This window comes from Lycorma delicatula, chromosome 1 (genome assembly GCF_047948215.1).
Source record: "Lycorma delicatula isolate Av1 chromosome 1, ASM4794821v1, whole genome shotgun sequence".
NCBI classification, from domain to species: domain Eukaryota; kingdom Metazoa; phylum Arthropoda; class Insecta; order Hemiptera; family Fulgoridae; genus Lycorma; species Lycorma delicatula.
In genome coordinates this window covers 223,004,977-223,021,286 of record NC_134455.1, presented here as the reverse complement: position 1 = coordinate 223,021,286, position 16,310 = coordinate 223,004,977, and the positions used below count along the sequence as shown (strand labels likewise).

General features: G+C 28.8%; 1 protein-coding gene across 7 annotated transcripts in view; it reads right to left on the bottom strand.

The window, feature by feature from the left end:
- Positions 1-16,310, bottom strand: part of LOC142329030 (tubulin polyglutamylase TTLL13-like) — a 182,900-nt gene that overhangs the window by 46,099 nt on the left and 120,491 nt on the right. For all 7 annotated transcript variants that reach the window (XM_075373302.1, XM_075373294.1, XM_075373286.1 and 4 more), the window contains 2 exons: positions 11,916-12,126; positions 7,020-7,133 (listed from right to left, as the gene is read on the bottom strand). In XM_075373302.1, the coding sequence (XP_075229417.1) occupies positions 7,020-7,133; positions 11,916-12,126 (325 nt within the window). The remainder of the gene's footprint in view (positions 1-7,019; positions 7,134-11,915; positions 12,127-16,310) is intronic.

Genomic DNA, 16,310 nt, shown 5'->3' with positions numbered 1-16,310 from the left:
TGCGTAAAATTCACTGTAAGAGTGAGTATGTTCAAACGTAAATATGATATATTTCAACACATCATGCTCTCAGCAGAATAAAAGAGGTGTAAGGAACTGCAGAACGTCAGTTTAGTTTCGAATGTGAAGCATGCGTCTCATGCCTTTACTTAATTTTTTAAAAGAGTAGTTTCACTGAAAATAATAATAGTAATTAAAATTTTTAGTGTGCAGTCATATGGTGTAACTGTTTATTTTTTATTTTTTCAATTACATTCTTATCCAAAATGAATAAATTTGTGAAAAATTAAGTGAGTCATCTACAGCCAGTGAATTGATGGGTAAAAAGACAAGAATGTACAATGACATCCTGACCCCCATAGGGGAAGACACCACCCACTACCCCCTCCATTCTGAGCCTTATGGGCTTTACCAGAGGACATCTTCAAAACCTTGGCTTTTGACATATTCCAGTCTGCCTCAGCCAAGATGCGTAAGTCACAAAACTTTTAATGAACTCTATTTAATGAACTCAAAACAAAACACATCTCACCGAGTCTTAAGTAAGACTGAAAGGACCTAACTAAAGAAAGGAATTGAACTGCCTGCCCACAGAAAGTAAAAGTAAATTCAACATACAACACAAAACATAAAAATATTACACGGAAGGATAACAACACAGTAATACTGAAACAAAACAAAGGACTAAAACAACAACAAAAACATAATATATATAACAAAACATCAACAATGACAGTTATATAAATTATAGTTTTACCTCATTGGATGGAAAGCCAGAGAGCATTGAAGCATTGAAGCAAAATTAATTTGACACTTGAAAATAATCTGAATTATAAAAGCAAACCCTTGGAATTTTTCAAAAGAAAATTATATACTTTGAGAAATCAACAAGCTTCAATTTGTAAATCAAGCCATACTGATAACAGTACAAAGCATCTTATCTCAGCATTAAAAGTAGCTAAAATGTCCAAACTCCATACAATCGCTGAATACCTCATATTGTCTGCTGCAATTGTTACAGTCAGTGTTTTAATAGGCATGGAAGTAGCAAAAAAATTCACAAAATTCATCTTTCTAAAGGCACAGTATTAAGACGAATTGATGACATGACTGCCGATGTTCGTGATCAGATAATTCAGCAAGTGTGTTCAAGTGAATTTTTTAGTATTAAATTTGATGAATCAACAGATGTAGCAAATATTTCTCAGTTCTTATGTTTTGTGAGATATGAATGGATGAGGGACAAACCAATAAAAGAAAATATGTTGTTTTGCAAATCAATACCTGGTGTCATGCAACAAGATAATATCTGTTTGATGCTACTAAAAACTATAACATAGATTGAACAAAATGTATTGCAGTATGTAGTGATGGTACAAAAATGTTCAGGAAAGCACAGGTGAATTTCTAAAAAAACAAAAAAAATTGTCATACTGTGGGAGGAATGAAAGCACCGCGCTTCATTCATAGACATGCTCTTGCCACAAAAATATGCCAGAAAATCTAAAAAAAAATTCTTTGTAAAGTTTAAAAATGGTTAATTTTGTTGAAGTCGACCATTGCAGAATAAGCTGTTTGCTAAACTATAAGATGAAAGAGGCGAAAAGAAAAAATTTCTGCTTTTTCAAACAAATGTAAGACAGTAGTTATCAAGGTGAAAAGTGTTAACAAGGTTATTGAAATTGCAAGATGAATTAATAATATTTTTCCAAGATAAAAAACACCATTCTCAATGTTTTATAGAATAATTAGTATATGCTGCTGTTGGCTTACTTAGCTGATGTATTTTCGCATTTACACAACTTTAATGTGAATTTACAAATAAATGATAAAAAGTTTTATTAATGACGTTTTAAATATTTCATTAAAAATGTTTTATGTCAAAGTGCATGCTTTCATTAAGAGGCTTGGTATCTGCATTATTTGCCTTCAAAGCAAAAATTTTGATATGTTTCCAGTCACTTCCGATTATATTGAGAAAAACTGGATGAATAAGACATTATTATTCACCAGTTTGTGTAGCATGAAGATGCATTTGCGTGAGCTAAAAATTCAGTTGGCAGAGTGTTTTCCAGAAGATAAATATGGTTTCTCAAAGAAATGGATACTGAATTCATTTACTGAAAACATTGTTACATCTGTTAAGTTACCAGATGAGATTCACGACTAGCTTATCTAAATGTCTCCCATATTACAAACTACAATCCACATCTGAAGGTATTTAGATATGTTTTAGTTTGCTTGTTAAAGAGATTATGGAAATTTAGTCACAGAAGCATTGAAAATATTAATCCCTTTCGCCATATCTTACCTTTCTGTTTAAAGGGTTTTGGTCTATGGTTGCACTAAAAACTAAATAGAAGAGTTAAAATAATATTATATAAATAATATTTTAAAAATGATGAATAATATTAGTTAACCCATTTGCTTTGATAAAATTTCTTAATATTCCAGTGACAAACATATGCAAGTTAACAGTATATAAGCATTAATAAACAAAAATTAAACATGCAATTATTACCAAAACATGGTAAGATGGAGGAAAGTTTGTTTCCATACACTTAAAGACATACCAAGCCACTAAATACTAATTTAGACATTAAATACTAATTAAACACTAATTTTTCTAATTTTATTCTTCTACATTTTATTGTGCATATATGTGCAATAACACCTGAGTTTCTTGTTTATTTCTCATCTCTGACCAAGAGGTAATCTGGTAGGCTTCTTTATTATGGCCAGTGGTTTACATAAGATTAAGATTGGTTAGGCAATCTTTTCAATTGTCTGAGACTCACTTTGGTGCAGACTCGAATTCTGCTATAGAAAGCACAGTGACTTCTAACTCATTGCAAACCACTATAACCAAAGAGAGTTTGCTAGAAAGGCAGAAGTTGTATAATTTTTCTTTACTTAGAAGGGATGTACTCTCTTCACAACTGAAATTTACATTGCTTTTTAGATTGTACAGGGAACCAGCAAAAAATTGGAGACCCAAGGGATTGACAATTGAGGGATTTTATCAGTTTTTTAACAATATCTTAAAGTTCAAAGGTTATCTGGACCTTGGAAGGACCAGTCTTACTGTTATATGACATGATAAAAAAAGCTAAATATTCTCAGACTCAAACTATATTATCCTTTGCCATAGTAAGGCAGCTTCATCAGTTGCTCTATTTTACTTTTATGGTGGATGTGGACCTTGCCCTAACATAAAAGTACTGGAGTGGGAATCAATGTGTCATAGGAATTAGTTTCTCAATAAATAAGCTAATTTAAACATTTTTACAAATGTTAGGATCTATATTCTAAGAAATGTAGTTTTAAAAGTGTACCTTTGTTGAAAATTTGGACAAGAGATAATTCTGTTGTTACCGTGACATGAGAGAAAATCTTTAGGTAAAAAGACATTATTATGAATTCTTTCTTCTAGATATTTGATTCACAGGAATTGCCCCCATCAGAGACTGGATGAACTGGTAGATTCTGCTCACCCCATGATGGAATACACATCATAAACTATGACTACAAAACTAGAATCCTTGACTGACTGGTCATTAATAGCCAACAGACACTTAGTATCTAGGTTATGGGATTGGGTCTAGAACAACTAAGCAACAGCAGATTCACGCATGGTATTTTCCACGTTAGCTGGCATTTGACATGCATGACTGTCAACTTTTCTAAGTTAAATTGGTGATTAAGAAATTCAACCATTAAAATTTTAGATGGCAATGGGATATAAAAAGGAGTGTGACCACAACAATTTTACAAAGAAAATTAATGAAGTTTTTGTGGTCAAAAATCATGCTTAATTTTTTTACTCTAAATCTTGTAAATACGAGGTGTGTGAGATAAGTAATGAGAACGACTTTTTACTTACCAAATTTTTTTATTTTTTTCAAGCAACAGTATTATCCCCTTCAAAGTAGTTCCCTTGGGCAGCTATACACCAGTGGAGTCATTGTTCCCACTCCTGGTAGCAGCGCAGGAAGGCTTCAACTGGTAGGGCTTTTAAGTGGTCGGTCACAGTCTTTTGAATGTTCTCCAGAGTTCCAAAAGAACGTTCTTTTAAAATATATTTCAATTCCGGGAAAAGGAAAAAGTCACAAGGACTCAAATCAGGTGAATAAGGGATTGAGGAACCATATGAATGCGTTTTGAGGTAAAAAATTCCATGATGGAAATGGCCGTGTAACACGGGACATTGTCGTGATGAAGCATCCACTTGTCTGCAATATCTGGTCTTACGCGAATCACTCTTTTCCAGTAAAACACTTGGTTGACAGTTTGTCCTGGAGGAACAAATTCTTTATGCACGATATCCCTACTGTCAGAAAAGCAAATCAGCATGGTTTTGATCTTTGATTTGCCCACTTGATATTTTTTTGGTCGAGGAGATGATGGAGTGTGCCATTATTTGTTTCAGGATCGTACTCAAATATCCACTATTCATCACCTGTGATCACACGATTGAAGAATTCTTGGTCATTGTCAATCCCCTCCAGAAGATCAATGCACACATTTCTTCAATTGTCCTTGTGTTCCGTTGTGAGGTTTTTCGGCACCAATTTCACACAAACCTTTCGCATGTCCAAATTGTCTGTCAAAATTAGATGTATGGTGAAAGTGTTTAAATTTAACTGTTCACTCATCATCCTTATTGTTAAACGGCGGTCTGATTTCACAAGAACCCTCACACGCTCAATGTTTTCATCAGATTTTGAAGTTGAAGGTCTCCCTGGGCGAGGTTGATCTTCAACATGTCTCGGCCTTCCAAAAATGATCTGTGCCAGCCGAAAACTTGTACTCTTGATAAGCAATGTTTTCCATAGGCCTGTTTCAACTTTTCAAAGGACAGCCTCACAGATTCCCCAAGTTTAACACAAAACTTGATTGCGCAATGTTGCTCTAAATTCCAATGCTCCATTTTCATAACACACAACAAAAACACAACTTCACTGATGGCGCTGTCAAATAATGTGTTGGCTGAATGAATGAGTTGAAACTCATACTGAGCATGTGGAAGGAATGAACAAACCGGTAGACACAGCGTTGCCAGATCGCTCGCAGTGTTACCAATCTCATTACTTTTCTCACACACCTCGTATATTGTGTTTTTTGTTTACATAACAAATAATTTTATTACTTAACAATTTAGAAGTTTTAGTTTGTAATTTTTTATTTTTTACATCTTCTATTTACTATTTTAAGTTTTTTTTTTTTTTTGTTTACGGATGTCAGTCATCAAAATAAAGTTACAGAGAAAATGCTTTTTGAGTTTTTTCTAACAAATTTCAAATCTATTCAAAGTTAAAGTGAGAATGAAAAAATTGAACTCATGTAGATGAGATCTGTGATGATGAGGAATCAGAAGCAGGCCCATCAGATTTGCAAAATCCATAGAAAGCAGAGATTGATGTTCAGTGGAAGAAAATTGGTCCTTCCATTTTCAATCAGTATAATTTTGATCACTCAATTGGATTCCAAGAAAAAATAATTGTGATGAGTTTGATTATTTTTTACACTTGTTTGGTACTTGATACATTATCAGCACACGTTAATAAAACCAACTAGTACTAATCTCAGACAATTGTTCTCCTGTAGTTACCAGTGGCAATAAAATGAATTTGTGAAAGGACAGCAGTGTTGGGAGGATGTTTTGCATTTTAGTACCTCAAACTAGGGTCACATGTGAAAAAGCAAGATAAAAGAATATTGAAAAATAAAAATGTTTTAATAAGAACACCATTGGTATGCCCCTAACAGTAGCTAAGCTACCCACAAGTACAGCTTTCAGGATCATTGGAGTTACACAAACCTCACCATCCATTTCTAGGTCCTATGTTGCCTTGATAATCCAGAATTGTGCATGTAATTTTTAGCAATATTTCTGGCATTTGTCAAGTGCCAAAAATTTATTTTCCCCTAAAAACATAATTTATTCATTAACTGATAGTTCTTTGTATGGATAAAAAAATTGAATCCGTGAGATAATTAAAAATGTAGTAATGGTATAATTTTTTGCAATTTATTTACCTCTATTTTCAGTTTGCAAGATTGAAATGGGGGCTTGAAAAACTGAAGGCATCTATTTCAGCTCATGAAGTCAGAAAAAAAACAGGAAAATTAAAAGTTTGTTCTCCACCCACCAGTTATTTACTGTTTACAATTTAATAAACAATGCCTACATAAAATAATATTCCAATAAATTCTGAGATTCCTGTAAATGAGTCATACAATTTTATTCATGACTGCAGATATGCACACACACACACAACATATATATATATATATATATATAAAGGATGATCATTATTGTTGCTGGCCAGGGGATGGTTTCAAGAGAAGTGGAGTCAGAGTTCTGAGTTTCAAAATCAGTAATGGTGCCATTGGGGAACAAATTACTGCTATCATCTACAAAGGCATCATCAAAGTGTACACCAAAGGCATCTACATCAAAGTGTACGTAATCTTTCTTTAATAACAATGTAATTAACATATTATTTAAAATTTATGCCTTAGCTTTCATTTTCGGTAAAAAGTAAAAAAATAAATAATAATAATAGTAAGCTATTTTGTTAGTGTAAGAAAAGCTGACACAAAAAGATTTAAAAATTATATTACAAAAATATAAAAAAGCCTTTCAATTAAACCAGTGTTCAGATAATTAGAAATGAATGTCAATGTAAACCTCAGTATAAAATAAAAACTAAAAAACTAATAGGAAACCTGCTTAATGTAGGAGGTTTTAACAGAATATGCACACTTGAGCAAGATATATGACTACAAGGGACAATCTCTTGAAACAATATTTCCATGTTCCATGTAACTACAACTACAGAGTGACTATTATTTTAAATGCCTAGAATCATTACAGAAAGTTATAGGTTTACACTAACACTAACATTTAACAATGATAGTTATGTAAATATTGTTATAAGTAATGAAGTAAATTAAAAATAATGATTATAATCTTTCTATTTTATCATCAATTTTAGTACTATAAAAAAACTTACAGGCAATTTTCTTTTAAATAAGGCTTGAGGTGATTCAGGTGAAACTAAAACATTCTTATCTTTTTCTTTATCCCTTCCACCAATTCTTCGAGATAATTCTAGTTTCATTTTAGTCTAAAAGAAAAATAAGACAATATAAATAAAATTTTGTATGTTAATATAAATTTAAAAAGAGAAAATTAGGTTAAGAAAATTGTTCTCACCGGGATAAATGCAGTAATCCTGAAATGATTTTTTTACCATCAAATACTTAAATAAGATGTTGCTTATAACATTTTAACAAAGAGCTTGCACATTTTGTATACATTTTTGTACAATTAACCATAATTTGCTAACATTATTTGCATTCATTAATAAACCTTTCATAATATAATTTCATCAGTAAGCAACACCATTTCATTATCATCATTAATTACAATATCAACTTCAATGTAGATCAACATATGTATATTAATTTTAAATGCAACTTTCAAATCTAGTGCTTAAATTATTTTACCTCAAATTGATTTCATCAAAACATTAATTTATTTTTATTAATTCCAAGAGTAAGACACTTTGAATGTGTCTTACTTGTCAAAAGACGACATAAATTTGAATATTCTTTTGTATGCTTCTATAGCAGCTTCAGAACAAATGCATTATAGGTCTAATGTCATATTGTAAATGTGTACATTTCCCCTAATTGTAAGAGTTACTTAATATAATGAAGAAATTTGATTTTAAATTACACTTTTATTCTAACTCAATAATACTTTCATATTTTCAAATACGAAATTAATATAATTTCCCTTGGATAGTAAATTTTCATTGTTATACAACCTCAGTTCAAAAAGTATCTGATGGTAGAGGCTTAACAAAAATATCTTCCACATTAGGTTTTAGTCCTTATCTCCTTCAAAGTATGATCCTTATGGCTCAACATAAGCTCAGCCCTAGTAACATTGTTCAAAATACTGCTGGAAGCATTTTTTCAGAATGTCATTTAGCAGTGTGATTATGCTTTTCAAAATATCCTATCAATTATTTCACAACCACAACCAGATAAGTAATATTTTCATCTTGTAAATAACAGCTTTATATCTGGTCTTTCTGATATCAAGAAACTATATCAGAAGAATAAGTTGCTAATTAAACTGCAGTCAGGTTTGTATAACTATGGTGATAAGGAAATTGATTTACAAAATATGTGTTTGCCTATTAAACTTTGGTTAGGAATAAAAATATATTTTACTGAAGTGATTGATGATGATTTAAGATTAATTATTCCCAAAAAAATCCTTACTTTATTAAGCTATTAATTAACAGGTTTTAAAAGGTTAAAAATATGATTTAATTAACTTTACTGTTTAATTTATTTAACATTAACATTCATCCTGCATCTTTTAACAATCATTTTGTAACTGCAAAAAAGATTGATCTTTTTGTTTCTACACATTTGTAAATAATAAATGCATACAACAATGTACATTTATTCAAACAACAGAATTTACAAGCAACAAACAGTATACATTTCTCTACGGAAAGAAGGAACTTCATAGAGGCATTAAATATAGTCTTTATTACTACTACTTAACTAATATGGTATACATTTTTAAACTATGCAAAGTCAGAATAAAGTGTTATGACCTTTTAGAAAACAATATTATTGATTTTATTAGTCTAGTAACATTTTAACAAAAATGTAACCATTAAGAAGTAATTTGGAGACTTGAGGAAGATTCATAATTATTTAAAAATTTCATCTATTTTTAACTACGATTAATAGTAAACAACCCTAAGAAAATGATAGAACTTTATATATAAACTCCTAATATACCAAGAAGTATAACAGAATTAATAAGTTTAGTTTTATATCTACATGTTTAAAGTAACAGAGGCATTTTTTTCTTAAGAATTCTAATTAATACTCAGGCTAATAAAAAAATAATTGTGTGAGCCAGCCATAAGTAATTTTTATATCTGTGCTTGAAATAAAATATGGAGTAAATAGACTGAATTTATTTTTTGAAAAAAATTATTCAATACAGTGACCTCTTCACAAATTATGGCATGTTATAAACAATAATGTTGTAAAACGTATACCATATCAGCGTTGCAAAACTTTAGACAACAACAAATAAATATGTCCTTGTTCTACAATACTATTTTCAATAACATTTTCGTTGCTGTATAATTCTGAGGTTTTCGTTCCTCTGTTTTTAAGGAAAAGTAGATCAAAAGGTGTTGACAGTACTTTACAACTTCATAGATGTTTGTTAAATTGAGAGAAGAAAATAAATTTTGAAACTCTGATCCAAAGTTCATCCAGTTTACTGCCAAATTTAAAATGTTTCTTTTTCAAAATAAAAGTCAAACATAAATAACTGTTATAACAGGTTTTTTCAAGAGCATAAAATTAATGGAATATATATATATAAAATGTGATCCATGCAGAAAAACTTCTAACTTTCTATCTGAATTTCATCTTTTGGTCTTCAAGTATTTAAGCATCGAAGGGTATTGATTAAAAAATGTAAAACAAGAAAAACATTTTTTAAGAGACTGACTATTTCTCTTGTTTTAAACTAACAGGTTTTTTTAAATAAATTGACAAGCAACATAAATAACAGCATAATATTAATAAGTAAGATATTAAACACACTACAGGTTATAATACACCTAAGGAACATAAAGCAGAACAATTAGCAAAGGAACAGTTGATACATTGAAGTAAAATGCTTGTTAAATTTAAAATAAAGCAAAACAATAAAAACTATAGGAAATTTGAATTTGGAAAAATGATATTAATAAAAAGCAAATGTTTCAAAAAACAATTCTTAATGACAGCAATGAAGAAATTTTGATTAAAGTCAAGAAACAGACATTTTAATCGAAATGAATAAATTCTGATGGGTCAATCAATATGGGAAAAAGATTTATCACCAACAATTTAATTATTTTCCCTATAATATTTTCAGTACATTATTTAATTAATAATTTAAAAAGATGTTTATAATAAACCTGTAGTGGGAAATAATTTAGTAAAATTAACAATAATTATTTACTGCTGATATTTTAATAATAAAAACTATTATTATAAAATTTTCATTATTAATATTATTTATATAATAACTCAGTTTTAGTCAGTATGATTTAATAATGTAATCTGTAAAATATATTTCTTAAATTCAAATTAAGGCACAGCTATTTAATAGTTAATTACCTCAAAATAATGATTAATTTGTCATAAATAATCTATATGTAAAACAGAGTCAGTACATTTTTCACTACACAATTATTTATTCTAATTTTCAACTAAAGAGGATGCAGATATTGTTTTTCATTTATGGTCTCTCATCATTTATAACTTAGGAAAAAATTATATCAAATGCAATAAAAAAATTAGTACATGTAATTCAGTAATTAACTCATAAGTAAAAAAGAACAATGAATATACTTAATCAGCTTTATAGATAGTAAGCCAGCAAAATCAACACTAAATATTAAACTGACAGAAAACATTTATTTAATAAACTATGCAATTGATATTGCATGTTCTTATAATAATTATTTCATAGAATGGGTTGAGTAATTTATAAGCAATAATATTAGAGGTAGTAAGTATTAGAAATTCAATTTTTCTTTCGCACTAACTAGAATAACAAAAAAAATAAAAATAGAATAAGCATACACCTCCGTACCAATACAAATTAATTTATATTTAATAGATCAACCCTATGTACAGAATAATATGCTTAATTACCTATATTACACTTACTTACCTATATAAAAAATGCAATATAGATAGGATTAATGAGGGTTTTGACATTTTAGAAAGGTATTATATATAAACATAAGAATAAATTTAATATTATCAACCTTAAGAGACAGAATATGAGGATGACATTATTATAAAGGCTGAAATAGATAGCACAACTATCTGTTTTGATGATAGTGGTGAGTTATTGATCTTTCAATATGGTTAGTAGAGTAAATTCAGTGAAATGGTTGGTACATGATTTTTCTTTGCTTAAGCTTTTGTTTTTGCTTTAAAAGTTTTAATTTATATTAATATATATTATTTTTTACAATTTTAATTTTAACTTATTTGATTAATCTTTATAAACAATTTTTTTTATATTTTATGTCTAGTTTTGGTTATAATTTTAATAAATTTTTAATTTAAATAAAAGTTTTAAAAATTTCTTATATAAGATTTTTAAGTATGATAAATTTAATTTAAAGATTTTTAATAAAATTTAATTGGTTTAAAAATATTTTTAACAAAATTATAAGTGAATAAGTGGTATGTTATCTTGGATTACAAGTTTATGATTTTTTTTGTAGTATATATATATATATACAATAAAAAGTAGTATATAAATTATTATTTAATCTCAAAACTTCACAAATAACATTTGCTGATGCATTAAGAGAATCAGATTCAGCCAATTTTACCTTTTAAAAATAATAGTATCAATTTTCAGAAAATCATAAAATAATAATAAAGTCTATCACCTGTGTTTATTATGCAGTGAGCTCCATAGTAACTCCGCTTTTGTCTTTTCTTTAATGTTTAGAACTTTTCAGTCACTTTATATCATTAAGTGAAGTGGTAATAATATACCTCTCTAATTTTAACATTAAGCTATTTTTAATTCAATTATATAAAAAAAAATGTTCTGATGAAGCAGAGAAGTACTGAACATTGAAAAAATAAAGAAATTAAATGCCAAAAATTAATTTTATAAGTAAATGTATAATTTTGTTAAAATACACTTCCGAAAATATTTATGAATAAGTAGCATTTTAACATATCACAGAGTTAAAAATAAAACATTCCCAATATTCATCAACAAAAGGAAAACAAAAAATAAAATAGTAATTATAACAAATTCACCAAAAAATCAAACTTACTTCAAATTCTTCCCTTTGAATCCGTCTTGCTTCATCACGTGCACGAGATGCAAAAGTCTCCTGGAAAATAGAACTCTGATTCTGATCTAAGAATACTTTATAACTATCAGCATTTTTATTTGGGTACACGAGCCTAAAGTTGCCTAAATGATCCATTTCCCATTCTTCCACCTGGACACTAAAATCAGCTATTCCTGTCTCCACTGATGAGCTGAATACAGAAAATGATTTCACAGTTAAAATAAAACTGAATATTCTAATCAAAAAACAAAATCACTGATGAAAAAGTCAGCAAAAATATATGCTGTTCATAAAATTTTAAGTATTTTTCTTAATGTTTCTCATGTTTTAATAATACTAATAAACACATAGCAACAGAAGTATCAATATTAGACTTGACACTACAATATGAAAAAGTCATACATATACAAATGGCAATAAAATTTATTTTATTTTATTTTCATTGATCACTATGACAAACCTAGTTAAACTAAGAAAAAAATAGCAATTTCTCCCTGTGTAAGAATTGGTTGGCTCCAAGAGCTCTAGAATATCCTTTCATAATTTACTCTTAAAAAAGTATCCTGTGTAAGAACAGATTGATTCCACACCTTAAGAGTGTGCTTACAGTTCTTTTCGGTAAGGGAAACTAAATGGGTAATATTGCTTTTCTTATTTAGATAAATACAACTAGCTGATTAACAAACCAAATTTTCAATCAGATCATTAAGAAAAGAAATTGCAATTTTTATCTCTTTCAAACATTAGCATACTGCACAAATTTTGTCAGAGAAGGGGATTTCTTTGTAATCTGTATTTTAAAAATAATGAATTTTTTACATTTACTGCTAAATTTTATTACTTCATATGATGAAAAATGACAGTTTCACACTTATATATTGAAGGTACTGTTTTCATTAAGAAACGACAAGAGAAGTATGTGGTATGAATAGAAGGAAAACGGTTATGAAAACTAGATGGTGGTACATTTATTCAATGTAGAAAATAATTTTAACCAAACAGGAATCCATTCCTCAGTATTATTACTATTATTACCAGCATTCCCTGCTGGTAATAAGTCAGTGTAAGAGAAAAAAATGAACATCTTATAACATCTACACTTACAATCTTCAATATTTAGAAATATTATTAGAAAATTAAACTCAAGCATGGGGAACAAAACTTATCCAAAAATGTATAAAAGTCAAGTTGAATTACCTAAAAATTAGTCAATGCCGATGTTTAGTTGATATTAATGACCACAAAAACTATGATTACTCCTCACAGTAGAAATAAAAGTAATTTACTGGTACAACTGAGTAACAGTCCATTTTTGCAATTTTGTTATCTTGTCACTTCAGTTACAGAGAATATTAATGAAAAATAATAACATAAATTAGAAAACATAATAAAAGTATTTTTTTACAAACTCACAATTTCTTTTTTGTAACCTGAATTTTAAAAATAATGTACTTTTTGCATTTAATGCTAAATTTTAAGTGTAGGTTGTTTCAAATCAATTTAAACTTTACAAACATAACTTGTCCAAAAACCAAAATAATTCATTTAACCCACAATAATTTAGTAATTACCTTAAGTCTACTTGAAATAAATGTAAAATTTTTACTAAAACAATGCTACTAATTTTAAAACTATTATATGTAAATTAATTAAATGCAATTAATTATATGTAATTAATTAATATGTAAAATAGCTTTATAAACAACAAATTAAAATTTCTTTCCTAATGGTCGCACTAAAGACAGTTAATTTTCAGTGTATTTACAGCAAGAATAATAGTTATCTATTTTTACTTCAATGACTGAAAAAAATTATTACTCAACACATATTGTAAACTAACTGACAAATCAGCTGAACTATAAAACTAGAAGGTTAATTACACTAAGGAACAAAATTAAACTTTAAGAAAAATGTAATCCTAATAGAACTATTCATGCGGAATGCAAATATGTAAATAAGTTTCTTCACCACCCACCAGTTTTTGATCTGTAGGTAAATTCTGAAATAAATTTAAGAATTTATAAGCACTATTCAACTTATATAAAATGTTGTATTTGTTTCCTTTCATGTTTGGCATCTGGAACATTCCTATTTAGTGTCCAACATTAATTTACAAGCATTCTTGTATTCCACTGCAAATGTAATGCAAGAATGCACTGATACCTATCTGATTTCTATGACTGAAATTTGGAAAACACAGTTCCTTGTGATTGTCACTGAATGCACCAAGACTAAGAAATCTAGGTGTGAATCCAAGAAGTGAATTTTCGGGAACATGTTACACCCCATATGTTTGCATAAATTTAATAAATGTCCCAAATGTCACAGTAGTTAGGGGATTTATGTTGCTAAAATGTTTTGCACAAAACTCCATGCTTATTTTTCAACTTGGCTTAACGGTTCTTTAAATTATTCATCTCTAATTAAAGTTCTTATTTGGAAACTCAGAAAAATTACTTTGTTGATTTTAGCATAACTAATACACGGAAATTTTTCTTTCAAATAATGAAATTCAGCATAATTTTTATCGATCGCCTTAACAAAGTTTTTGAAAAGCCCTAATTTTACATAGTGTAGGTAGAAGGATAATTTCCAAGTTAAATAGTGCAGGATGTACAACATTTTTTGGCCCAGGCATAAGTGCTTCACACTTGGCCATTCCTTCCTGATATAATGATTTGTCTGTCCCTGCTGTACCATTTGTACAAAAAGCAACAAAATTTATTCAAATCTTATTTTGCATAAATTATTGTTATTATTATTTGCATAATTTTAACAAAAATTGATTTATTTGTAGTATTGCCGAGCTGCAAACATTATTAAATTAATAATGCAATCCATTACTGTACATTAATACTATATATTACTATACATATATACATAAATACATTATATTACTATAGTAATATAATTATAGTCCAATAATACTTGTATTGAACTTTTTTTAACAGAATTTTCATATTGTCATATGTTCATTTCATGTTAGTTGCATAAGCTAGCAGTACAGAAGGAAATCTATTACCATTGTGCAAAAGGATAACCTTTAAATTAGTTTTCGAACAATTAATGACAGTCTCCATTCTGTAGTTATGTTCATGATAAAGGGCATCCATGAGAGCAGAAACATTGTTTCAGTATACTAAATTATTTTATTCAGAATATAAATTTTGAAACTCTTCATGACAATTATGTAAGAAACACACTTCAATGTCAGTATAGAAAAGACTCCAGCTTTTCAGCCTAGATCCCAAATGCTTGGCTTGTTTCAGTTCATGGGAAGAGGGTTCTGCTTCAAAAGTCCTCACCATGAGGTACTGTCCTTATAACAGACAATAAATCCAGAGCACGGCATTTCTTTTTCCTTTTACTTGTTATTTCTTCTTTTTCCTTTTATCTTTATAATATAAGACAACAAATAATCTTGTGGTTAATACCACACTATCAGTACGGCAAAACTCATGTCCAATTACCGCTACCCCAGTCAAACAGGTTTCACACAGGTCAAACAGCAGAAGTGAAGAGTCCAGTTCTTTTCTTGATTTCCAACTTTAGAGCCAACATATGTTCATAATATTTTTTAACTAGTACAGTCAAGCTACCCCAGTAGATTGAAAATAATAACACTGTTTAGATAGCAGGCTAAATACAATGAACATAGCTTATGTTTACTTAATATAATGCATTTGTAACAACCTCTGCTTAATATAATGAAGCAGAGGTTTTTTAAACAGAGGTTGTTGATATTCTTAATGTCTGTAATGGACATAATAAATATAAGCCACAGATAGTTGTTTAGATTCATTTTATCATAGGCAAGCTTAAGTTAGTTCACCCAACATTTGCGTAAATAAAGAGCTGTAACATTAATTTCAATTAAAACTAATTATTTAAATTTACAAGGAGAAATGCATAATTATACTAATATGTTTGTTGGTCAATTCTTTAATTAACACTTAATTGGACTTAATTGTTCTTTAGGCATATTTTTAATGTCTGTTTATTCAGTGAAAAGAGATTATTATCAAACAAACATTATTCATAAAGAATATATATACTAGATCCCCATCACAGCTTTGCCCATGCTATGATTATATGCATTTCCTGTAACAGCCAATCTTTTTATTTTATGTTTATTAGTCAAGTAACTGAAGGCAGGTGCAACCAGTCACACATATAATAATGGTGGCAGTGCTGTGTTCGTGAGTCGTGCTGTGAGTCGCAGCACCTTAAAAAAATCAAAATTAAAAAAACCCAAAACTGGTTTTTAAATATTTATCTAAAGTGTATTTGCAAGCCCAGATCTACTGAATATCTCATTTGCTATAGTCAGGATAGAGAAAATTTACAATCATTCTTCAAAAATATTTTTGCCTT